General features: G+C 35.1%; 1 protein-coding gene across 2 annotated transcripts in view; it reads right to left on the bottom strand.

Annotated features, from left to right (window-relative positions):
• Positions 1-27,496, bottom strand: part of SEMA3A (semaphorin 3A) — a 169,774-nt gene that overhangs the window by 115,213 nt on the left and 27,065 nt on the right. For both annotated transcript variants that reach the window (XM_080551865.1, XM_080551866.1), the window contains 2 exons: positions 4,042-4,199; positions 1,193-1,255 (listed from right to left, as the gene is read on the bottom strand). In XM_080551865.1, coding sequence (XP_080407991.1) covers positions 1,193-1,255; positions 4,042-4,199 — 221 coding nt within the window. The remainder of the gene's footprint in view (positions 1-1,192; positions 1,256-4,041; positions 4,200-27,496) is intronic.

The raw sequence follows: 27,496 nt of genomic DNA, 5'->3' as shown, positions 1-27,496 counted from the left end.
CCTCACCTTGTAATACAGTCCTGAAAATTATTTGTTAATATGAAATAGGATTAATTTAAACATATTATTTCTATTTAACGAGATAATCCAAGTATCTGATACTGTAGCTGCTCTTTGACACTGTAGCTGCCCTTTCACATATATACCTTAGCCTATGATTTTTAGCTTTTACCTAATCCACCTCTGCTGTTCCCAAATGGCTTTTTATGAAGACAACTGTCCTCTATGTCCTAGGTAAAGACCAATGATACTATTTTTATTACGACCTAGGAAATTATTCAAATGGAGCTCTCTAGAGGCATATGGCTGGCATTATGAATATTTTACGAATCATCTCTGAAAATCAGGCCAATAGCATATATACAGGAGGCCAAATTCTACTCAGTTATACCTTGGCAGCCACAATGATTTCTCATTTGGCTATGTTTTGCAAGTATTTGTTTGGATTATTTTCTTCCTTTTTCTCTTCTTCAGCCCTGCCCTCACATTCCCATGCTGTTATAAAGAAGACAGTTATTATCAGTGCAGGATGAGTATTATTTGGGGGATATGGGCTATGTCTCTCCTACCTCATAAACACAGGGAATATGGTGTACAGAGGAATGAGGGAAAATGTACAGAAAATCGTGTCTACTGTAACAGTGTCTATCCTGAGGTACCAAAAATGATGCAGAATGTTAAAATCACTTTGATCATGTTTTCCTATAAACTTCATGCAGAGAAGAGTTTAGAGAAACCCACTGACTTCAGTGAGATGTCACAAAGAGAAATGTCTGCTTGGAATTTGGAAGAGTGAAAAATGGAGACAAAATTTAAATGACCTGAGATCAGGAGACAATTATGCAAGGGTTAATATTTCTTATTTTGATGTATCTCTTCCCTTTTCTTTCTTGAGAAGAGTTGTATTTGTTGTTGTTGTTGTTTGTTTTGGCTTTGTTCTGTTTTGTTTTGTAAATAAATTCAATTTCATTTGCGTAATTTTCATTAAAAAAACTTAACCTCTTGGTCATAAAGGTAAAATTTCATTATGAAGAATTTAGAAGGTTGAAGTAGCTTAAATTTGAAGTTATAATCATGCGTGTGGCCTTTACAGAGGAGGAAAAATACTTTAAGAATTAATACAATAAGACCTAATAAAATATTTAAAATATTTTATAAAAGAAAAAAAAATGCTAAAAAAATTTGTACTTACCAGAATATCTTTTCCAGCCCACTTGCACTCATCCCTTCGGGAATGAGATACAGGCCAAACAATCTAAAGACACAGAACAAAAATCACGTTGTGTTATTTCATGCTTCAGTAATTGAAAATTGCAGACCAAATGCTACAGCATGTCTTTACCCAATTTCTCTTTTACCCATTCTTTTCCTTATTTCCTTTTTTTTCTATAAAACTTGACAACAAGGAATTGAAATGATAGGAGTAAAACAGAGATGATAGGAATCATGGTAAAAACAATCTTGTGATATAATCTGTATTGTGAATTGCAGTAATGAATCTTGAATACGAATGAAGAAAAGGTTACTCTCCGTTAAGTGAGCATTCTTCCACTTTTAGATGTTATATAATGAAACAAAACACAAAGCAAAAAAAATCAGATACTAGCAATAAACGTGATCTATGTGAAATCTCAGATTCATAATTCTTATAGTTCTCAGAATCATAAATTATGACATTTGCCTTTTCAGTGTATTTCAGTGCAGTTCACTCTTTTAGTAAGCTTAGTTAATTAAATAATAAAAAAGATGTTGTGGTATTTGAAAAGTATTACACCATTGAAGTAGATTTGTTTATGTTGTTCCTATAGAGCTACTCTAACACAAATAAACCTAGGTTTACTGTAATGTCTGCTTTGCAGAAAATGGATCTCACCTCATACAGAGAAAATCCAGAGACGCTCACAGTCAATTATTCATGTTTTGCTTTTTTTTTTTTTTTTTTTTAAAGCTTTTAGGAATTACATATAGAATAAAACATGATCTTCACATAAAATGCCAGGCTATTCATTTGGGAGCCTCAGATAATGCAATATAAATGGCCATAAGTCTGGATTACAACCATGGTGTTCAATACTGTTTGTTAAAAGAAAAGTAAAAGGCAAACTATTCAAAACAAACAAACAAAAAAGAATATGGATGACAAAAAAGGATAAGGATGAAGGAGACATTATATGTGTCATTTAAAAATACAATTTGCAACCACACTTTTAAATTCAGAATTTTTTTAAATGTAATAAAATCCAAACAGAAATCAAACATCTTAAGTCTATAAAATAAGGCTGAAAATTTTATGAGAACATTCTCTCTCAAAAGGATTCCTGCTACTTCCTGTTTCTATTCTCAGTTTAAAATGTGCAGAGACGTGAAAATTAAAATTTACTAGGTTGAAAAACATTAACCAAACTTCTCAGATCTCCCAAAAGGACCAGTTCAAGTTCAGTTCAAGTTTTGGGCAAAGATTTCTATATTAATCAAACCAGTATTTTAATCCATAAAATTAAAGGCTAGATGTTCTTCTTATTCTCACAGCATAGTATTTTCTCTGGTTTGGTTTAAATGTCAGCAAAACCAAACTATTTTTAATAGACTGAAAAGTTTGACTTTTGAGCTGTTCTTTGGAGTCATATATTGTTATCAGCATTTAGGCAGAAACTTTAGTTCTTTTTATTGTGGTAGGACCAATGACTACCGAAGTTGGAGTTCAGGTGCAGAACCAACTTCACTGTGATTTTGATCGAAGTTTCTTCAGTGACCCTTCTGTATTTAATAAGATCAAAAAATTGTTTAAGCCTTTTGTTTATTCTTAAATCTAAAGTCTAAGTTGCAAGTCTGTTCTTTAAGTTTGTTACCACCATTCAGTTCCATGTTACCAAAAGTAATTCTTTATTTAATATAATAATATGTATATTTTTATAATTTCAATTAGTATTATAAAGGCATCTGAATGCCTAAGTATGTAAGATACAATTCTTGCCATTCTGCCATTCTGCAGAACTGTTTTCTGCAGTAGAAACACCTTTTTTTACTTTAATTATTCCAGATGTTTTGCACATTAAACTACGAATCCCTCAGAGAATTCAAATAAATAGCTAGTTTCCTTTATAGCTGCTCTAAAGAGAATAGAAAAGAAAATACCCAGTTTTCTTTTTATCCTTTTTCCTTAGAGAATACAAATGAATGTTCCCTCTGAACAGAAAACACAAGGTATTTATTGCTATCATCTTAGGAAGCTAATAGTCAAACGGGCAAAAGGTCAGGAACACCAAGAAAAAAAAAATCCCCCTGTATTGGAGCAATATATCTCTCATAAAAGGGATATATTGGACTTTAAAATGTGCCATCAAAATACTTAAATATAACAAATCAAAATTCCATGCCATTGTTTACCTTCATAGCATTTTGTCTCACTAAAATAAATTAAAAGATAAAATGTTTTATTTAGACACCAACAAAAGAATACTCCAGAACATCTCTGAATTATTGGTTTACTTTTAATTTGTCTCCAGTTTCTACAGGAAAATTATAATTTTCTTCAAGAATGCCCAGCTTTTATGAATCTATTCCTCTTTTATTTATACTTAATCTATTTTGGTTTATGAGCAGCAGAAGTAGGGTGCCTAAAAGTGCTGGGCTAAAGAAGAGAAATCAGCATTTGGACTGATGAACAGCTTCTTTTTATCAAATGCAGAATAATGAGGCCATTTTGTGTAAACTGACATAGTAGTTATGTTTTTTTTGTTGTTGTTGTTGTTTTTAGCAGCAAACATGAAGTATGTCTTGTTTGGAAAATAACTGGATTATTCACTTGCAATTTATTTTTCATAGTGGGGGGGGAGATAAATAAATAATGATAGCTTATAGGTTCATTATAAATTTCTCTTTCAAGAATCAGCAAATATTTGTCTGTTTAGCAATAGTAGTGTTCCTGATATCCAAACACTTACCACATAATTCATATAGTACCCAACATAGTCTGGATAATAACAATTGTACAACATTAAAAGTATATGTTTATATTATATAAAACATGACTAAAGGTACCTTTTGATATTCCTTGATGTTAACCAGGTTGAAAGAAAATATGTGGTCCTTTGCTCCAACATATAACCGACTCCTTTCTTCATCCAAGAGGAAAGTATGGTAACTGGAGCTATTAGCTAGTCCATTGAAATTGATTATATTGTTGGATTCCAACATTTCTGCAAGATAAAGGTAATATTTTCTATGCTAATATAGTCAAATAAATTACAGACATGTTTTGACTTGTATGGATTTTATTTCTGGAATTTATACTTATTGAGCAAAACACAGTGAAAGTGCTATGTACCTGGGCCTGTGAGTGTTGTTATTTCAAGTGCCCACACTCAAACTGCTAGTGAGATTCAGCTCTACACAGACAAAGATCAACAGCAAAGTAAATTAAACTCCTGTATGAGGTTTTAGGTGGTGAAATTCCATCTATATAACTTGTCAACTGTTGGACTAAGTTCAGTTTTGTTCAAAAAAATGAGACTTAGAGCCACGAAGCTGAAGATGACCAGCTGATAAAAAACACATCTAAACACAAAATCTCATACTTCTAGCATACAAAACTACTCTACACATCCATAAATTGTGAGAAAACTGTAAGAAAGACTAGCTAATGACATAAAAAGACACAAGTAATCCATTCTTACATGCACTGCAGTCATTCCAGCTTACTGACGCTGGCGGCATGTAGTTCCCTTACTTGGAACTGTGTACTTATCTATCACAGGAATAAAACTAGGGAAGTTAATGTTGCTTCTGTTTAAACTCAAGAATAATTGTCTAGTCCTCATACTCCTCACAGTTATTGCACTTGCCAAGGACAGAATTTTTTTCAGTGCAAGGATCCACACAGTCTTCTCAACTATACACAAATATTAACAAAGACAAACATATTTACCTGAAACTGCTTAAAAATAGTTTTCCATAAAATAATGCAGACCATGGAAGTATAAACTTTCACAAAAACACTCTTTCTTCATTCCTGTCCACCCAAATTCATGTTGGGACCAAAGCCAACACTATCATTTCAAGGCATGTCTGTGCTAGCAAATTTCTGATAAGAAACTTTCGCTGTGATGACAAAACCTATGTGGTTCAAGCCATGACCTTGTGATACACAGAAGCAAGCACAGTTTTAGGAGCAGAAACAGTTCCATAGATGCCACTATAACTCCTCACACAGCACCCATGCAGACAGATGAGAAAGGGGAGTGGACAAGTTGGGATCCGAGAGCTTGGACCACACTCCACATACCCACATCTTCAGGCTGCTAAAATTTGTTAGCTCTACCAAGCCAAGGATGCATGTTTTTCCTCTTTAAAACAGCTTCCAAATATTTAGGTTCTGCCTAACAGTGCAGCTTACCTGCTATGACTTTTTGGTTTTTAATAAGATCACTCACATTTTCCACCACTGATCCAATTGATTAGTGAGTATAAGATAACAACCCCTATATATATATAAAAATCAAGTGAAAGTTGCTGTTAATTTCTTTTTCTGTTTCCGTTCTGTTTCCCTTTCCCTTTCCTTTTCCCTTTCCCTTTCCTTTTTCCCCCTTTCCCTTTCCCTTTCCCTTTCCCTTTCCCTTTCCCTTTCCCTTTCCCTTTCCCTTTCCCTTTCCTTTTCCTTTTCCTTTTCCTTTTCCTTTTCCTTTTCCTTTTCCTTTTCCTTTCTTTCTCTTTTTTATTAGTTTACTTTTTTTTTTTTTTTGCTATTGCTGTTGCTTTTTACCTCAACTTCCTTCTTTTTTTCCCCATCTTTTACTTCAGTCAGAACAAGGAAGGTGTTGGGTGAGGATTCTTGAGGCCTACATAATAGTGGTACTTATAATTTCAGAGAATCTCAACACCTCCATCTCAGTAGTTCCAGTGATGTTAAACCTATTTGTCACATTAATTTATACCAGGTAGATTTGGAAGCAGATGTTCTATAATGACAGATATTCTGTAATGGAGAGAATTAGTAGGCAACATATTCAAGGAAGAGAAAGATAACCCTAAGAAGATTCATTCTTCAGCCCAGTGTTGCCCCAATATTCTTTTCAGTTATTTGGAAAAAACTCTCCTGATCAACCAAGAGTTTACTCACATAGAAAGAGAGCAAAGAGATCATGCACTATATTCTGTTTCTCATTCTATTTTTTTTTCCTGGCTAAATATAACTATACATTTTTATTGCAAAATACTTTTTAAAACTTGTACTGCTCAAGACAAGTTCTTTCTTTTTTTTTTCTTTCTTTTCTTTTTTTTTTTTTTTTAATGTAACAAGAAAAAATCAAATCACCCCAAGCAGTCTTGTCAAAATAATTCTTCTGGCTTCCTGCCAAATTTTAGAATTTGACTGTATTGTCCTCCAGTTCACTTATTTGCATTTTGTTAGAGACTTTACTAATTCTCTTTACGTTGTAATGACTGATTCAAATGTTAAATGTCGACTTACTGAATAGTGAGCGATGCAGATGATTGATTGCTTAACTTGTCTTAGAACACTCTTGGCTAGAAATGCTTTGCTCTCATCTGTATCTGATCATTTTTCTTATAATATAACTGTCAAAAAGCTTTGTAATTTTCTTCGTCTCTCTTGGTTTGAACTCACATAGGTGTGATTCTGCCCTTTGTAGCTGTGGATAAAGACAAGTGTCTGCTGAAGTCAGCATTATACAAATGTGAATCCGATATAAATGGAAAGAATATCAGTTAGGCAGATAGCTGCTTAGTTTAAAACAAGCCCAACATGATTTTGCTATTGCAAAGTTCTAAATATTCACATCTACAGATGGTAACTGAAGTTTTATTTTCTTTCTAATATTCATGAAAAATTACAGATTATAACATTGAAATCAAAAGTTTATTGTGTCCAAGAGTAAATGACATCACCTTCACTGTTCGTAAGCCCCCACAGCGTAACTAAAAAGGACCAGGTGTAGCCATATAGAGAAATAATATTATTATTTTTATATACATTTTCTGTGATTCTTTGGAATATGTAACAGTTTCAAACTAAAAAAATAAAAATAAAAATAAAAATAAATCCTAATCTCTAAGATTAGGGCTTTTCTCTTGGATTTTAATCCAGTATCTGTTATACTGACCCATTATTCACTTTTGTGGGAGATGAATAGATTTCTAGTGTTTCTTTCAAAAACTAAGATAAAAATTAGGCCTCGGCATATTCCAAGCAGTATAGTTTAACTAATGTGAAATCATTTTTCTCCTTATCAGGAATCAGATCAGGGATATAGGTTGAGGGAAAAATGACATTTGGATACTGATGATTCTCATTCACTGCTAATTTAATTAGGATAGAGTTACAACAAAACTAAGAGGTGAAAACCTTAATAATCTCTGTAGTTTCTCTACTGTTTATTCTAAAGTACATTTCTCCAGTGATGAATATAGCTTTAGATGACATTCTGGAAAGGGCTGTTGAAGAGCAAAGCAATGACATTTGCACAATCAATACAAATTAAGTATTCCACTTCCTCAAATTAATTAGTTTCAAAGTGTTTACCATCCAGTGTCTTTTCAGTATCCAGTCAGTGACTATCGCTGGGAAAATGACACAAACAGCAGTGACAGGGCACATTCCCAGAAGGGCACTGACATCCATCAATTCTGTTGAGTGTCAATCAGTCATGCTGGCAAGGTACATGGCTGATCAGTACTAAAATAAACCAAGATTTACAACAAAGATTGCATTGCAATGACGAGGAAAATGATGAATGCCTTCAATAAACCAATGAAATTAATACTGTCTATTATGCATACACTAATTCTTTTCCATTTTTCTTGTTGTTCATGTTAATGGTTGGCGTATCCATGACCTTTGCAGGCATATAATATTTGCCTGTATTGAAAGACTTTTTTTTTTTTTTACTTCCTTTATGCTTTCTCCAGTTGATTTTACTACAAAGAGGTTAACGCCACTCCACAAGTTGTCGCAGCCAAGAACCATTTCTTCAATAAATGTTCAGAGAGCATTTTCTTATTTCCTTTTGACACATCTTCAGCTATCATCCTTCTTGTTGCTTTGAGATTTTTCCTATAAAGCTGATCTCTGCTATATGATCTATAAAATGCTGTATGAGGCAAATTTACAGTGGGTCGTGTTTTTTTGGAGGTAATAAGGACTTCATTGCTTTTGTTATTGGTGCTTGCTTCCCACATTTATTTTGAGTGTTGAAAGTGACCAAAACTAATCATTTGAAATGCACCATATGTTAAAAAGAACCATCATATTATAATGGATTTTCACTGAAACCAACTGTAGTGTGAGTTTGTGGGGCAGATTCTGATACTGACCATTTTAGCCACCTTAAATTCACTGCCCTGACTTGTTTTTATTCTCTGTTCTCAGCCAGTGTCCAAGCTTTCTGGTATTTGACCTTCTTTCAGTATGTCTTTCTGTAGTCTCTACATGGTCTTTCTTCTATTAACTGATGTTTCTGTTGATCTGGTCTGACTTGTGTCAGAAAATTCACTTTGCCAGACCAAGCTGGCAAATTTACAGAAGAAAACCAATCCCAAACTCTTGCCTTTCTTTTGACACACGATTATTTAATTTGCTAATGTAATTGCAATTTAATAGTATGTATACACACAGAAGGTCTAATTCCTGAAGTGAAATCAATGGAAATATGCATGCACAAGGAATGTAGATTTGGTTTATTTTTTATGACACATTTTCATTAAAGAATAAGCCAGAAAACCACAGCTATAGCTAAGGTGAATACAGTTAGGCAGATCCTGAGGTTTGCTTTATCCGTGGCTGGTATTCCATTATAAGCCTTGCTTTATGTCTGTGTTACTTCAGTAGAGCTTGTCAAAAAGAAAACCACTTTTTTTTCTTTTTTTTTTTTTTTTTTTTACTTTACTATCAGGCACACTATCTTTCTAGTGTGCAGGAGTTTTTACTTTACCATCAGGCACACTATCTTTCTAGTGTGCAGGAGTTTGTCTGTGTTAGAAATTAGAAAATTTGCGAGCTTTGGTTTGTGATCCTGTTACAGTCTTCACAACAACATGCCAGACAAAATTATTTTTGTTGATAAGTATCAAAGGGTTCATATCAATTTCTAGAAAAACACTGGTTTCTTTACTAGGATTCAGATCTGCCCCTGTCCTATTACTGGTGACTCTGCAGTGACTGGATTACGTAGTCAGTTCTGCTTGTCATAACACGCTTGTGAAAGAAGTGAGTGGGTTGCTGGTTGCACAAAATTCTCGACCTTCATTCCTTTGCCTGTAACGATAAGATCTCATTGTATATCTCCTAGCTATAGATAAAAGATGAGTCAATGCATATTATGCCATCAAAAAGGGATCTTGCTGGATTGTGAGCAATGCCTCCCACAACGTCATGCTAGAACATTTCCTTCTTCTCTCGCCAGGCTTTTACTTTAGCTACTGAGTATCAGGTGGCCGCATGTTTGCACATGCATTTGTTACTTACACAGATGTATATTGTGCCTGTTTGGTATATCTGCTTGTATATCTGTCTCAATAGTCCCAGATATAAATTAGTCATTACTCTCTGATTATTTGCTGAATACTAAAATGCCAATTCTTCTATGAAAGGAAAAAGTGGATAGTCTATCTTCTATAGCCTCCACATTTATTGCTCTGAGTGTCGATGGCGAAGTCTGCCCATGACAAACAGTTAAGGAAAAAGCAGGAATCGGAAGGAAATTATGATAGCTTCCTGAAAGGCATCAGCCAGCAGAGCATATCTGGCAAAATTAGAGATATAACTGAAAAAAGGCACCAGATTTGTTGTATATCATTTCTCCATCCCAACTCAACAACAAATACAATGCATACAGACTGATGTTTCACTGTGGTATTATAAACGTTGGCAAGAACTGATTGGGTACTTGTTAGAATCTGAAGTCAGTTGAGCTGGTCCCCATCCCAAGTCTAATGCTGAGTAACACAACCAATGACCTGATAATATATATATATATGCACATACAAATATATATACACACATACATATATATACACACATACACATATATGCATATTTGTGTGTGTATATATATATATGTATATACATATATACACATACATATTATTTTTGTCAGGGTTTCGTTACTTTATATCTCAGTTATTTTCTTTCACTTACACCTCAGACATCACTGGGACCTTAGGATTTAGCCCTTAGTAAGGAAACCTTTGTTTTGCTATATATCTTAGTTTAACTCACTTATTTGCTGTCAGCAAATGATAAAACAAAGAACAATGACAAAAAAAAAAACACAAAACCTCAAAAAATTACACTTTTACATAATTTAAGAATATTGGAAAGTGTTTTTATTTGATATGAAACAAAACACAGGTTTATAAAGTGTATAAGTTCACATGGTGCTCACATACTGTGCTCACCACTAAGGTAGTTTATCCATTTTTAGTAAAGTAAAAAGAAAACTTTTGCAATCAGCACTTTTTTTTTTTTTTTTTTTTTTGTGCAGTATGAGCCAGATAAACTTGAAACTACACAGCATTTGTTGTTGATGGCAATTCTGTGTTATTGTAATTTGAATGAGATAAATGACTGGGAGAAAAGGGAGGGTTATCTTATCAGTAATCAAAATACAATTGGAAGAGAGCCTCTCACAGCTGTTCAATCAATCCCAGCTTTCATCCTCCTCATCTACCTTATCATAACAGTTGCCAATCACCTGGATTCACTGAACTCTACTGGATGAAGGGGAAAAAAAAAAGGAAAAGAAAAGAAAACAGAACCTTTTTTTTTTTTCTGTAAAACATTTGTTTCGGAAGGAGTATGTAGTTAGAAACATAGTTCATAGAACAATATTTTCATTACAATTTATCAATTAGGAGTAGTTAAGACAAGATATACAGTTTTTTGTGCACTGGTGATGTAAGCCAAGCATTTTAAATGAAACACTCCTGCCTACCTTCCACTGGAGAGAAGAGAAAAAAAAAAAAAAAAAAAAAAAAAAAACAAAAAAGCTGAGGGCCACGAGTATAGTTTGATTAAAACCAGATACTTGGAAGGAGGAATGTTGCACCAATGTTTTGTTTCAGTTGCGCCAGCATAAGCATGGACTCCTTTGACTTCAAAATACTGATGCATATGGTTTTTATACTGTAAAACTGAGAGTAGATTTTAGCTCATTAATGTCAGCGCTATTTAGCTACAAGACAGCCCTTAAAGTGTTCTTGATTTGAATAATTGGATGAGTCACGTGATATTTTAAAGACATAAAACATTTAGATTTCAAAAGCCAACCTGTTTTCCCTTTATTATTTGCATTATTTGTCTTTTTTTGTCTCTGAAAGTGAATCCAGGTTATCCCTACTGTTCAGTCATTTTCTTATAAAACATGAGAATTATTAACCTCTGAGCTAAACAAGGGCTTGTAAAGCTCAATATCATATGTTCTTGAAGCTATTATAATATCTCGTATTATGTATTTGATTTTGAGCAAGGTTTTAGTATATAAGTAACTGTGAACTTCACAGTAGCTCAATACTGATCTAATGAGAATGGTTTCCAAACATTTCTTATCCATGGATAAAGAATTCTTTATGGATAAGGAATTGGCTGGATGGCCACATTCAGAGAGTTGCAGTCAATATCCAGGTGGATAAGTGCTGTCCATCAGTGTCCCATATTGGGACCGGCATTGTTTAGTATCTTCATTAATGACAGAGACAGTGGAAAAGAGTGCACCCTCACCAGACTGTGAATGACACCAAACTGAGTGTGCAGCTGACACTATAGAAGGGATGCCATCTAGAAGGACCATGACAGGCTTGAGAGGTGGACCCATGTGAACCTCATGAATTTCAACAGGGTCCTGCATCTGGGTCAGGGCAATCCCATAAAGCAGAACAGACTGAGGGATGAGTAGACTGAGAGCAGCCCTGCAGAGAAGGATTTCGGGGTACTGGTGGATGAAAAATTGGACATGAGCCAGCAATATGTGCTTGCAGCCTACGAATACAATTGTATCCTGGGCAGTATTAAAAGCAGCATGGCCAGAAGGTTGAGGGAGGTGATTCTCCCTCTCTACTCCACCCTCATGAGACCCCACCTGGAGCACTGTGTTAAGCATAAGAAGGACATGGACCTGTTGGAGAAAGTCCAGAGGAAGGCCATGAAGATGATCAGAGGCCTGGAGCACCTCTCCTACAAAAACTGAGAGAGCTGGGGATGTTCAGCCTGCAGAAAACTCCAGGGAAATCTTACTGCAACCTTTCATTATTTAAAGGGGTCTAGTAAGGAAGATGAAGAGGGACTTTTTACAATGGCATGTAGTGATAGGACTGACGTGATGTAGTGATAGGTAATGGTTTTAAACTAAAAGAGGATAGATTTAGATTAGATATTCAGAAGATATTCACTGATGTGAGGGTGGTGAGGCAGTTGAACATTTTGCCCAGAGAAGCTGTGGATGCCCTATTTCTGGAAGCATTCAAGGCTATGTTGGATGGGACTTCGGGCAGTCCCCATGGCAAGGGGGTTGGGTAGATCGTCTTTAAAGGTCCCTTCCAACCCAAACCTTTCCATGATTCTGTGATTCTATGATTCTTTACTAGCTCAAATAATAGAAGCACTATAGGCACACTAATTCATTACTGTACCTTGAGTAATACACCTTGAATGAGCTTGGCTAGTTTAATGGGGCACTGATGACCGTAAATTGTTCTATCTTCTGAGCTAGTACAGGTAAACAGCCAGTTAAATCCCATTCATTAAGTATCTCAGTTATCAGATCTGGTTAATAGTTCATGAATTCTCAGCCATTTCTATGATACTGTTGGAAATTTAGGCTTCAACGTGCAGAACATTATCAGGAAGTGAAATTGTGGGTAGTTGTTACTTCAAGGATTAGCTTATCTATAAACAATTCAATTCTTGTCACATTAAACATCATATCACATAGGCATGAACACCTTTTCAATGACTAACAGTACAGATAGAGAGTTGTTTTCCCAGGGCAAAAGTGTATTTCATTTAGCCACGTGGGAACAAGATAAGAAGACTGTCATGTCCTAGCCTCTCCATAGCCTACCCACAAGTTGGATCCAACCACGGTATAGAGCAAGAAAGGAACAGTTGCCCTGTAGGAATACCTATTTGCTCAAAATATTGACCATGCTTCAATAAGACATATCTGAGGTAGTTTTAAATTCACTTGCGTACCTGTAGTGTAACAACAGGTACACTAACTGTGTAACTAACAACACTGGCTAAGAGTTATATTAGTAAATATTAATTGATTTTGTTCCTCATTTAATCATGCCATGTTGAATGACTAGGGTTTTATGCCAGGCTAAACAGGTAAGCAAGTTACTCTGAAGTCAGCTAAGCGGGTATGTTATGACTATGCATTATTATAATCATGATGATGAACGAAAGTCAGATAAACTCGATGCAAAAGCAAAATGTCTACACACTGATTTTTGCATGGGTAACATTTGGGAAGTCTAAGGTTTATTTACATATTTTAAAAGACAGTTACTGCTCCTTAGAATTAAATTCTTTACACCATAATTTCATAATTTACACCATAAACAAAACAAAACAAAGTAAAACTACAACAACAACAGAAAAACTTCTCAGTTGAAAATAAAACTAACTCAGTAATGTCAAAACCTATCAAGTTTGGTCAAGCAACAAATTATTTAAAATACCATGATGTTTGAGAAGAGTTTCTGAGAAGTTTTCTTAGTGAGGTCTGTTTTTTTTTTTTTTTAATTTTATTTTATTTTTTATTCATCTCGTAATAAGTCTGCCTTTTATTCTAGTTTCCTGATAATTTAACCTGAAAGTCAAAAGTCTTGTCAGTGTCTTTACATGTCACACGTCATTGACTATTAAAAATTAAGAGTAACAAATTTGTCAACAAGTGTATTCGAGTTGAAGGTATTATAATGAAATCCTTCCTCTGCAAATATCTTCCTTTCTCAGGGCTGAGAGTATGAAAGTTCTTCATAAACATCAAATAAATCTTGGTTTCAGGTACCAAATTTATATACTTCAAAAACAATTGAGCTCATTTAAAAGAATTAATAAATATGAGGTATTACGTTTGTTAAGGATATCAGGGGAAATCCTGTGGTTTTATTTTCAAATATGACTTCAGTATTTGACAATAAAGTTAACACTGACTCTTGGAGAGACTTGTGGAGTAGGTCCAATCCAACAGAGATTCAGTCTGAAATTAAACAAGTCCTTTTTCAATGTTTCAAAATTATTATTATTATTATTATTTAATTATTGAACTGATAATAAAAAACTGCACGAATTATTTACCAATGTGAATTAGTTAATATGTACAATAGGGTTAGGAAGCTTCCTTGGAAATTCAGTTGCATATGCAAAACTGCAAAATAGAATAAGAGTACATGAGTTTTCAGAACTTCAGGGATAGATTTATGATGGAAAGTGCAGTTGACCTGCTTCAGAAAAAAAGGTCTCTTTATTCTTGAAAATCATGTAAGAAACATGTTTTTGTGTTTATCTGTCTAACAACTCTTCAAAGTCCTGTGATTAAAAAAATGCAAATAGACTTTGGGGTAGTTCTACTCGTAGGTAAATCATTATATTTTATATAGCAGCTGGCTTAGATGGACTGTGTCCAGCTTTTCTTATATGGGTGCAAATCAGTGACCTCATATTTTCAATTTCAGACATAGCTATCAACACTCCTTCTGTTAAAATGTTTTTGCAGAATGGGATCCACTCTTCACTTTGATCACATTACCAGCATTTTGAGGAATTGTCTTTTCACATTATTAGAATAGATGAGTAAAATTCATGCTTGGATTTACATCTTTCCCTCTTCTGATAGCTCTTATTTCTTCTAATCCGCAGGGGAGGATTTGGATGAATTTCAGCTAGAGGCTGAAAGCACTGACTGCAGTTAAACAGTCTCTGTAGCTCACATACAGACTGCCACAACTCTACTAATGCACTTTAATCATAGCACATAAAAGGAGGGACTTCTACCACTGACACTCCTTGCTCAGAATTCTATGCCAAAAGAGAATAAGTGATGATACCCAATTTTTTTCATGTTTAATGCTACTCTATCAATCAAAGTTTTAAATTTCTTTCAGGTTACACCAACCAAACTAGTTCCACTTTCAGCGGTTTTGTAATTATTGCACTCTCAAAGGAGGAAATAGAAGTTTCTAAGTTATAGCTAAGTTCAACGTGAAATATATATATATATAATTTTTACATTATTTTTCTGGATTATGTCCATAGTACAAAGGGGCTGGGAAGAGTGTGTTTCTACTGACAATTTTGTGACATGCAAACAACTTTGAACTGTAATTCTGATAATACAAGTAAATTATATTGTAAAGTGCTTTCCCTAGTTTAAAAGCCTCCCCCAAAATGTCTTAATCCACTTCACACAACACACAGTTAAGCTACGCAAATGTTTGACATGGGCTGATGTAGATGTTAGGATTTGTTCATAGTTTCAAGGATCAAGGCTTTATATAAGATCGAGAAAAATAAATCCTTAAAAGGCTATTTAATTTAGACACAGTTCCTAGCTAACAGAGTTCCTGCAATTCAAGTTCTAAGAAGTTTAGTGAGTATTCGGGGGAACTAACACTACATGATTGACCTAACACTACTTTTTCTTCCCATGGAAACCCTTATTATGGGTTTGCTATGACTGTGGTTGAAGATGTCATACATCCCACCTCATCATGTGTGCATACAAGTACAGTCTTGAGGAGAGGCAACTGCAAGATGCGAAATATAATTAGACAAAATAACTGTTGCCACTCCTTTCTCACCTGAGCTGTGCAGTGTGGCTGCTTCTGGGGCCTCCTTAGCCCTTCTTCCTTCCTCCTCTGCCTCCCCTCAGAGCCTTTGGAGCCATCTCAGGTAAGTTGAAATATTTGCAAACAGCATTGTTTCATGCTGACTGAATCCATCTTCTGCAACTGCATTTCAACCTCTAATTTCTTCTAAATACCATTTGTTTTGAAATAACTTGTACGTATTTGATCTTTTAAATGAACACCAGAAAGAATCATTAGCAATTTCTGGTGGAGACAGAAGAGGAAAAGTGAGTGGATTATCAGCACTCACATAGCACCTGCTGTCTGGATGGTCTTAATGCATGACAAGATTTGGATACAACTTCATGGTGCTTGACCTCAGAGCACAAGTTCATTTTCCTAAAGACATGTCAATGTAAATATAATAGGATTTGCTTGAACACCAAGTCACCTGGTGCATCAGGGTCTATTTAGGGCACTTTTAGAAAGGAGTTCAAAGATAATTGAATGTAATTTAGGATGTTTTTACTCCAAACACACTTGGCCAGTCCCAGCTGAACCACCTCTTAGTGGATTCCTGCTGGATGTTATCAGCAGAAATGGCTGAACTGCAGTGTCTCCAGCTCCAGCTCCTCTGACATTCTGCACCAAGCATCAGCAGGAAGGAGGTGACATGCACAAAAATGACCATTGAAAAAGTGAAAATACCATTCCCAAACTAACAAAAACAAGTGATAAAGTGATATTTTGTTCAAATAAATTAATTGGGCAAGAAAAGCTGGCACGATTACCTACCAAGCTTCAAATTTGCCTGTTCCCAGTTAATTTTTTGGATTCTTTTCCTCTTTGTTTACACTAGCACAATGGAAGTCTAGTCCACATCACTGATCCTAGGTGACTTGTCTATCTAAATAAATGACAGCTTATTCATTGTACCAACACAATAGCATCATTATCCTCAGCATTATCATCAGGAATAAAGTTCAGCGGAATTTTGTATCAGAGAAGAGAAATAATGCATGTTTCTGACGCTTCAGTGGAATATCAATGAAAATCAGTGTATCATTTTTTTTGCTCAAGACATGAAAACTACACTTTTCTTACCTAGGCAGAGATCAGAGATCATATTCATACCATTTACTTTGTGTCCCTGTCAAAACAGAAGCCTTCAGAGGATGACCTGTAGACTGCAGGTATTAATGAAATGGCCCAGATACACTGAGATGGAAAGCAGTGTTTGTCACCTTTTCTTTATTACCTAAAATGAGAATTACCAAAGCTAACTATTTCTGCAAAGTATACTGGGAATTTTAAGTTAGTTCACTGTTTCACATTCTAATTTTCCTCGTACTTTGAGTGATTTAAAACAGGACTACTTTTCACCTGAATTCAGGAAACAATCTCTATTGGCACCAAATTGCCATTCCTGCACAATGAGTTTAATGGATTGCTCAGGCAGGTAGTGTAGCCTCAATATAAGTTTGGTTTATGTAAAGGACACATTAAAAATTGGAATGTTTGGGGGGAAAAGTCAGAGCATTTTCCACTTACCCTTCCAGACCCAATGATATTTTTCATTCTCAACAGCTCCACTATTTACTCTGCTAATTTCCCTCCAAAAGAATGCCCCTTTGGGTGCAATATTCAAGCATATATGTTATGTCAACTGTTGAACAAGCTTCCAAATGCCTACATTGATCCAAGATATCATGAGTCACTGTTGACGGATGAGGAACATTCACACACACACACAAAAAAAAAACACTAGAAATTAAAGGAGACATTTCTCATTGAATGTGTTAGTTGACACACTAACACGTTGTTGTTAATGGTATAATCTAGAGATTTAAACAACAACAATAGCAATAATAAGCTAAAGTTGCAGTTCACCTGAAATTGAACAGGACACTGATCCAGTGTTTCCAAATTAAACCAATACTGGGCAGTTCCAAATGAGTTCTAGAGAGGCAGATTTCAGATGATATAAATTGGTAAAACTCTATTGCTCCGTTGCTTTTAATAAACCCAGAGTAATTTAAAGCAGATGTGGATATCCTTAAACTTACACATACTGAGCCTTTCTGTAGAGCTCCTTATTATCTAGCAGAATTTTGATTAAATCTGGAATAAACTATCATCAGAACAGTAAAGTTTCTACATGCTTATAATGTTTGAAGACTAAGTAATATGAAGAAGGACATTACAAAGCTGCATCACAGCATTCTGTTGCAGATGATATTCATACTTCTAAAATAGCTGGGGAAATAATTCCTTGTTCTTATGAATAGGAGGTTTCCTATTGACATATATATATTGGAAGATCTTCAAAAACAGATATCTTGCAGTCTTGAAATTGGTGAATTCTGAGTCTCCGTGGAGCATTACCAGGCAGTGTAAAACCAATGTACTACTTTTTCCGAAGTTATATTCATGCATTGTAATCATTTCTGTTTCCTGTACTGACAAGTGTATATTCAAGAAAAAGTATTTTGTTTTGTTTTGTTTTCTTTCATTTAAACAAATGTAATTCCAGTAGCAGCTGACATGGCTTCAAATATAATAACAAACATTTGGGTTTATTTCTAGCTATTCTAATTATGAAAGACATCAGGGTGGATGTATTTTCTTTTTTTGTAGCCACTAATGCTAATTTGACCTACCGGGAAACAGTTTCAAAATGTCAACATTTGCATGCCTGAACCCTGCTATGAACTAAAAGGATTCATGTGCAGAGGTCCTGCCTCAAGCTGTGACACACTACTTACCTCCTCAGAGAGAGTTAACACGCTAATTTGAACAAATGAAATTAGAACAGCCAACTCTCCACCATGGTCAGGGGAAAAACACCCTGACCATAGTGGCTGATAGTTGTATGGCATAGTGGCAGTTTAAGTTGTATGTTGCTTAATTAAACTATAGTATGACAGCTGATTAAGGACTGCGTAAACACCCTACAAAAGAGGTCTTCAAGTTTGGAGGTAAATATGAATGTAATACCCAGTTCACTAAAACGAAAGTTGCCCTTTTTAGAAGCGTAATCTTTGAGATTTAAGACAAAAATTTTCACATATGTTGTATATGCTGTTTTCCACAGATGTATATTCTGGAGTGCTCTCCTGAGATTCAAATGCTAACAAGTCTGAACAGCAATCTGGTAGAAAGGTCCACAAGTTGAGGAAGTTTGCATCTGCTCCGCTGCTTAGTTGAACTAGTTCGTGACCCTTGATGTTTAATCCAAAAACAAGCAAAGGCAGTGGGATTTTACTGATTGTGCTGAAAACTGAATCAAACCAATAGATTAAGGGTATGGTTCCTATAGGACCTGTGTTTTCAGGAACTTCCTCCAGAACATTTGCCCTTACAACCTCAGAAACATTTGTTTTTATTATTATTATTTTTTTAAGTATGCACTTTAAGCTAAAATATAGGGTCCCAATGGATGTCACTAGGTAACACTCTTATGCACAATGCTCTAAATATTTTCTTATCTTGTGATTAAGTGTTCAGTCTGACATGCTTTGCAATGATCTCTGTAGGGAAAATATAAGTAGTGGGAACTTTCTAATTTGCCTTAGTATAACTCTTGTAAGACTTGAGAGTGATCTTTAGGAAGTGGGATTTGGTGTTGGCTCAAAGTTTTTGGAAGATATGAACATCTTACTGTCCTCCATGCTATTTGAGAGCTCTGTTCAAGAATAATGGTGAAATAATAAATCGTATGAACTACACCTAGCTTTGCTATCTGACTTGGGACTAACTTTTATCATGTCAAGAAGCAGTTTGCCTAAAATAAGTGTTATGCAGGTCAGTGGACATCGTGAGGTGCCCCTGAGGATCTTCAAAAAGAAATCAAGTCTGCCTAAATATAAGAACCTAAATCAAATGAATCAAATCCCATTAAATTCTACAAAAGAGATATCAACATTAAACTGTATTCCAGCATTTTAATTATATGTATTTATTAATTGCTTCCACTTGCATTAATACGTGTGGGATTTTTGTATATTCTCCTTCCTTTGTTCAATATGCAGAATAGGTAGAACATTAAATTTATCTTTCTTTTCCAACTTTTCAGTATTTGCCCTAATGACTACATAGCATTCAAATGCTGGTCTGGAAGGGAGAAGTATTAAATTGCATTTTAACTTTCCTATGGCAAAAATCTGAGTCAGAAATGTGACTCATTGAAGGAGAAGCTATTATGATTCCTATTCAATAAGGAAGGAAAACAGGGAGAATTAAAACATAAGTACCCTAAAATACTGAGCATTTGACTTGACTCAACAAACCTTGATCTTTGAGAGTACTTAGCATGATGAGATATACAATTTCAAAACACAACCCTACACTCTGCAGACCGCAGAAATACTTCTGTGGATCTGCAGGGAAGGTAGCTAGACAGACAGTGACCATCTAGCACATCATGTAAGCATGACAGAGAAGCAAGATAATAGTTTAGATGTCCATGGCAGAAATCAAGTACCATAATTCATACCTTACCTCTGGTACAGATACCAGAATCTGCAATAAATGAAGAAGGGGTGCTATACACAACAAGCACCTCTGACCTCACCTTTCTTTTTTACCCACTTCTATCCTGTGCATCAAAGGAAGCAAAAAGTCCCTTGGAAATAATAGACGAAAACTATGTAATCAAAGGTTGTATGGGACTCATATAGTTCATGAATACGAAATAAGCTGCTGAATCTCCCAGTTCGGTGAGGAGAGAGCAAAGCTTCCTCTGTGGATTTCAGACACAGTTGAAGTGGTGGTCCAACCTTTATGCCACATGTTCACATCCATTATTGATTGTGTTGGCCAAAAATTCCAAACAGCAAGAAGCAGAACACTCAGCATATAAACTTTCAGTCCAAACCATTATAAATTATGAGAAACTAAAACCATTGATTTATCATGGGAAAGCATGTTTAATTAGTGTTCAAATATTAAGCCACTTAATGTGCTTTTACATGCACATAAAAATATCAATTCTGTTTTGAATAATACTCAGTAGTCATAAAAGCGTGAAGAAATGTACGATTTTTTCTAGTCTTAAAATTTAGCACCCGCTCAATTTCTACCAAAGTCAATAGCATTTAACTCCTGTTTCAGACTATATACATTAATGTTTCTGTAAATCAGGAATATAGACTGTTTTCTAGGTAGGTGGACTTACACTGTGGAGTAAAAGCAAAGTGAAATGGACAACCTGTGGTTTCCTCACATCGGAAACCTCCATATCTGCATACAGATCCTAATTCCTATATAATCCTGAGTGGTTTACCTCTTAAAATAAACAGACTCTACCTTATGTCCTTACTGGATTACTGTGAGTAGGATGTTTACATAAAGGATATAGCTAAGTATTCACTGAACATAACAAGAGCGCAATTCATTCCCATGCATTAGAACCCATTATAATTTGGTGGCTATATTTAAATAAACCGGAATTTAACTATGGTAGCAATTATGATCTAATGTTAATACTGTAATTGTGTCCAAACCTTGCCCTCCAGAGCCTGATTCATTCAAATGTTTATCTACACTACCACTACCCATGGAATGTAAATATGAAGATGAGTATTTTGTGTGAGAGAAAGTAAGCATTACTTAGTTTTTGTTCAGGTATATTAGATGTCAGTTCAGTAAACATAATTTTCACTCCTAATGATGCCAATTACTTTGTACTTCATGCAAAGATGTAACCACATTTTAATAAACAATAGGACCTAAGTCTCACTCTCAGACATTTATTTGAGCAGTGCAGAAATGTTTCAATGTGGAAATAATTGTTTTAAAGCTCTTTTGTACTATCCTAGCTGTGGAATATGCCCATGACATTGAAGCAAAAAAAAAATCTGAAGTTGGGCTGACCTGAACAGTGGGGAACTACAATGCTGAGTGCCATTTTAAGCTGACATGGCATCACAACACTATAACTTACTGTCTCTGAGTAATATCTGTGGAAAAAAAGAAATGTCTAAGGGATGATCTAATTGTTGTCTTCAATTACCTGTTGGGGGATTATAAATGAAAGAGAACCAGACTCTTGCCACAGGTGCATAGTGGAAGGACAAGAGATAACATGCACAAATTGCAACAGGGAAATACTGAATGCAGTATAAGAAAGAAGTCTTGACTCAAATGGGATGTCCAGAGAGGCTGTGAAATCTCTGTCCTTGAAATCTTTAAAACTTGAGTGGACCAGACACAAATCAACCAGATCTAAATCTGAACATAGCCTTCATTTGACCAGGAGATTGAACTGGTCTCTTTCAGTTATATATATATATTTTTTTTTCCTATGATTTAAGTATACTGATTAGGTTTGATAAATTAGGACCTAAAAAGAAATAAAAAACAGACCACTTCATCCTATTGGAAAAAAAAAAAAGACTCGTGAATCTCTCTTAAAGCTGATTATTCCTGAGGGTCACAATTTCCTTAATCTAAGCAACAGCAGAAAACAACCAAATGAGCAACAGGAGATATGCCACATACTGATACTTGTAAAGCAGTTGAGAGATACAGAGGAGTATAAGTACAAGTGCTTGACCATTACGGGGCAAATAAGGATCCATAGCTTTCAATGAAAGAGAGAGAACAGAAATCTCAAATGTTGCATTGTAGGATATGTATGTCAGATATGTCAGATACACAAATTCTTGCATAATTTAGGCCAGATTCTCAAATAACATAGGTATACTGTCATAAAGCTATGTAGGTGTTCAGCTATTAATCATGTTTTCATTCATTATCCTCATTATATTTTCAACACAGTCTATTTTTAAATAATACAATTTACAAATCATGCAGACATGAAGAGGCAATACTTGCTCCGGACAGATATTTTCTACAAATAGTCCTCTATAAATAGGATGCAGTCTTTTATCTGAGTTTCATCTTCAGTTAGAAAGAGCACATCCCACTCATTATTTCCATTTACCTCTACTACATTACCACCTTAAGGGCCATGTGAAAAAAAAAATAATCATAGAACAATATGTTAAATATCTGCTAAAAACACATAGGTAAACACCACCTTAATGATGATTAAGTAACAATCTCAACACAAATTTCAGTCCTTTTGATTTCAGCATTCCCCAAATCTCACTCTAGCTACTGGACAGCATAGCCATAAAGAGTACAGTGAGCCTTAACAAACACAGCTAGTGGTTCTATTGTCAATTTTGCAGAATAGTTGTCTGGAAACAACAGCAAAGTTACTTATGGAGATCAGAATGAAAAAAAAAATGTGCTAACGTAATACGTTATGGCTGTTTAAGAAAGAAGGGGATGTTGATATAGAAAGACAAAAGAACTGCAAGATTAAGAGTAACTCATTTTCCTTTTATGGCCTGTTATTGCATGGCTGAACACTGCCATTAACATTGTATTTTCAGAACATACTGAATTTAAGAAAACTCTTTTGTTCCATTTGCAGCCCACATGCTGACACAGCATCTCATCTCCTATTGTTCTAACTTCCAACTATTATCTGATATATTTGATGTGCTGAAAGATAAAAAGCACACAGATTCCAGTTACCTTAGAGATAGCAAAAGAATAATTACTTAGCAGAAGAACAACTGAGATTGGGCCATTTCTGACAGTTTTATTCTGGTGTGTGTGAGACCCACAAATGCAAGTTCAGACCCTGTCAGCCAGGAGTCTTTGTTGGGGCTCTGTTGTGCACTGAATGATCTCACCCTCTCCTGACTCCCACACACAGAGGTATACAGGGAAGAGCAGGCTCAACCAGTCCTAAATTCCTTTGCCAGTTCAGACTCCAGATAGACTCCGCAGCAGTGAGGAAGAAGCATGGCTCGTATCAAGTGTTCAAGAGGGATGTTTTGAAGAAACAGATTTTTTCAAGGTTAATAAATACTTGTGTTGTCATTTTTCATGGATGCTAGTTCTGGTGATGAGCAAGCATTGACCTTGCAACTGAGAAAACTGTCTGCCAAGAGACCTTGTAAAAGTCTGCAGCCTCTGATAAGGTACAGTGCTAGGCTAAAAAGAGACTAGTTTTCATATAGTTGGTCCGAAAATTTTTGAGAGACAGACGCTTTTCAAAGTCTGAGTCCTTAGAGCCCCAGCCTTCTAATTTAGCCATTTTATCTAGGCTAGGCATAACCAAGTAGTATTTCACCAGTATTGCATAAACTTGACTTGTATAAAGAATCTGGAGAAGTTCTCACAAAGTCTGATTCAATCAAACTAATTAAAAAAAAAAAAAAAAAAGTGTTGTTCCTGGGGAACAAGTTTCAAGAGTGTGGCAAAAACATGAAGTAGATGACCTGATCAAAATATGTCTTTTTTTGTTGTTTTTTTGTTTGTTTGTTTTTGTTTGTTTTTCTTCTTTTTGGAAAACAAAATAAGATATGGGGTAATATCATCATTAAGATTGTAGTAGAAACTAAGGATCTCCACAACTCTTCAAATCTTACTTACTGAAAAGAAAATTTCAATGACTACGTGGTGTAAAGAGCAAGTTACTACAGCATAAATGTTCTTTCACCAAAACAAAATTGTACTGTGGTTCCAGGAAAGAAAAGCATTCTTAGGTGGGTTCATGAACAAAGGATATTAAGGAAAGGTAGGAAGAAATAAAGCCTGACTCTACATGATGTGTGCCAACTTTGGTCTCATAAAGCAAAGAAATCTTGGAATGTTTTGAGTACATAATATTTTTAGAGCTCTAATAAAACACACCTGAGCTGTTATTTTACCACATTTAAAGACATGTGCCACAGAAGCTAGATTTTGCCATACATTTTTGCCTATTCTGGTAGCCTGTAATTAATAAGCACTGATGTGGAGGAGAGCAGAATACTCAGCTGCCAGTTCAGATTCCTCTGACTTACTCCCACATACTTTTCTAAAGTGTACAACATATAGTAATGTTCTTGAATTATTCTGAAGTCATTTGGTTAAGAAGAGATGACACTGCTATGTCTGCCTTGCTGAAATCAAATATTCTTCTTTCTCCTACAGATGTTCTTCTTCAATTTCTTGACTTATTAGAGTGTCTGTCTACACCAGCTGTCTTCCTTCAGCATCTCTACAATTCTGGGGCAGATTAAGAAACAAACCTGTCTATAACATTAATAAGATTTATTTTCATTTTACCTAACTAATCTGTGAAATAAAGGGGAAGAAAAAAAAAAAGGAAGAAAAAGAAGAAGAAGAAGAAGAAGAAGAAGAAGAAGAAGAAGAAAGTACGCACACCCATGCAAAATATAGTAGCTAGAATAACCCTTCTATTCACCCTGCCATTCATGTAATGGTATCAAAAATCATACTATACGTAGAGGAGTCAAAATGAACTATGACAGCATGAAAGAACTGCTGGAATGTTGGTTTCACTCCATCCAATTTGGGTGCAGGAAAAGGTGATGTTACCCAGAAGGCAGACAGTCCCAGCAGCTGCCAAAATAATCTCATATATACAGTGTATATGAACCAGAGGTGGAATACACATATCCAATCACTTAGAACAATCATGTGCCAAATAGTTGTAGTAGCACAATAGCAGAAAAAATAATGGAATCAAAATACACTTTGGGTGGTATCAAAACATGGGACGACTAGAAAAAAGAGCAAATAGCTCAAGTTTTACAAGGAATCCAGTTACACTTTGACTAAAACTAATACTAATTTTAAAAATGTATTAAAATTAACTGCTGTCTACTTTTAAGACAAGGAATTCAACATGTATTTCATCCAGGAGTCAGAATACCAGTACAGAACATATATAATTATTCTCTCCCTGTCAGAGTTTGGGTTGGCACTTTCTGTGCTAGCTGATCTCCTATAGTCTTTAGGATTGTTTTCTGCTAGAATATATTACATTAATTTAATTTAGAGTTAAAGTAAGCATGACTAAATGGCAAGGCAAGTGTTTCAGTACTTTGTCCAGCTAAGATGAAAAAAAATAAATGCTTATATGTTATAAAAGAGTGCTTTGTTACGGGTGTTTGTTTGTGTTCAGTAATCAGTCTTGCAGTACCGATCCGTAAATAATCACGTGGGTTGCATTCTAAGGGAACATTTTATTGCTGACTTAGCTACCTAATGGGAGGCTACAGAGAAGACTTATGCAGACTCCTCTTTGAGGTGGCAAGTAACAGCAGGACAAGAGGCGACACAAGAGGCAACACAGGAAATTCTGATTAGAAAAAAGGACAAAATTATTCACAGTGAGGATGACCAAACAGTGGAACAGGGACCCAGAGAGACTGTAGAATTTCTATCTATGATTCTCAAAAGTTGGCTGGACAGGGCCCTGAGACACATGACTTAGCTGGCCTTGTTTTGAGCAGGGATTAGATGTCAAAGTAAACTTTCAGAAGCTTCTTCTAACCTAAATTACTCTGTGATTCCGTAATTGACACATTTTCCACTGTCACCATCTATCAGGAGAAAGCACAAAACCTAGGATTAAACAGACATCTCTAATATCTAGTTTTACATACATTTAATTACATTTAATTATTTGCTCTTATTTATTTATTTATTTATTTATTTTCATATAGGCATTCAAAACTTCTTCAATGCATCCTACCACTTCTACAACAGTCTACTTGATAAACTACTTTCCTCAAGAAGAAAGTCACAAGCTCTAAGATGAATTAGGATTTTTTGTCATGGCACATAGTTAACTAAAACAGAACCACTGAGCTACCACTGCAAACAAAAATTCTCAAGGTAATGGCAGTGTATATGTATTCTGTGTTGTGCAGCAGACGGTAGACTAACACATATTAGGTCCCACTAAAAATGAGATCTCGTAGTTCAGGGAAAGTGACTGAAACCTAATAGAATTAGAAACTTGGATGAAACTAAAACAAGATCTTTCCTCAGTTTTTTTAACAACAAAATTTCCAGTACTTTTGTTGGTGGCATCATTGAAATAAAGAGATTTCAGGAACACAAGAATACTATGGGGGTGGCTATTGAGAAAGTGGCAACCATAGACATGACTTCAAGCAAGTGAGCTCAAAATTTTATGACCTGCGTAGGAAGATAAATGAAACTTCATGAGAAAACAGCACTACTGACATGAAGATGTTGTTAGGTGCAGACGGCGTGCACCCTGAGTGCTGATGAATAGCTAGCTGACAAAGAGCTGCATCTTGTAACGACAACTGTGTAAAGCCGTGATATATTTTTTTCTGCTAATTTTTTGTCTTTTATCACATCCATTTGAATGACTCCTTAATGAATATTGTGCTCTATTTGAAGTCAAAGAAGAAAAACAGTAGGCACACCATTGCCACATATTAATCACAATATTTTATTTCTCAATTATCTTTAATTTAATAATTGTACTATTTTCACTTCTGTTTTAACTTTAAGGGCTTCTATTGCAAATACTGTATTTTTGCAGGTGGTTTAGGTTACCAGCAATTTTCAGTAAGAACTTTTTTCCATGATTTTTTTTTTCCTCAAAGCTCTTCTCTATACTATTATTTTGTCTAATCATCAGACTTCCTGGAAATATTAATCATTATGTCTACTACACTTTCAGAAAGACCTGCGTCAAGTTTCTTTAAATTGCTTCTCTGTTTATTTTAGCCACAGTCTGAATAAAATGATTTGAATAAACAAGTCTGAAGCATATCCTGAATTGTACAATTGGGATATGAACCTGGAATCCAACATAAGTTTTGGCATTATAGTAATA

Source organism: Anser brachyrhynchus, assembly GCF_964034855.1.
Source record: "Anser brachyrhynchus genome assembly, chromosome: 1".
In the NCBI taxonomy this organism is placed as follows: domain Eukaryota; kingdom Metazoa; phylum Chordata; class Aves; order Anseriformes; family Anatidae; genus Anser; species Anser brachyrhynchus.
The sequence above is the reverse complement of the archived record's forward strand: the minus strand, read 5'-3'. Positions and strand labels throughout refer to the sequence as shown.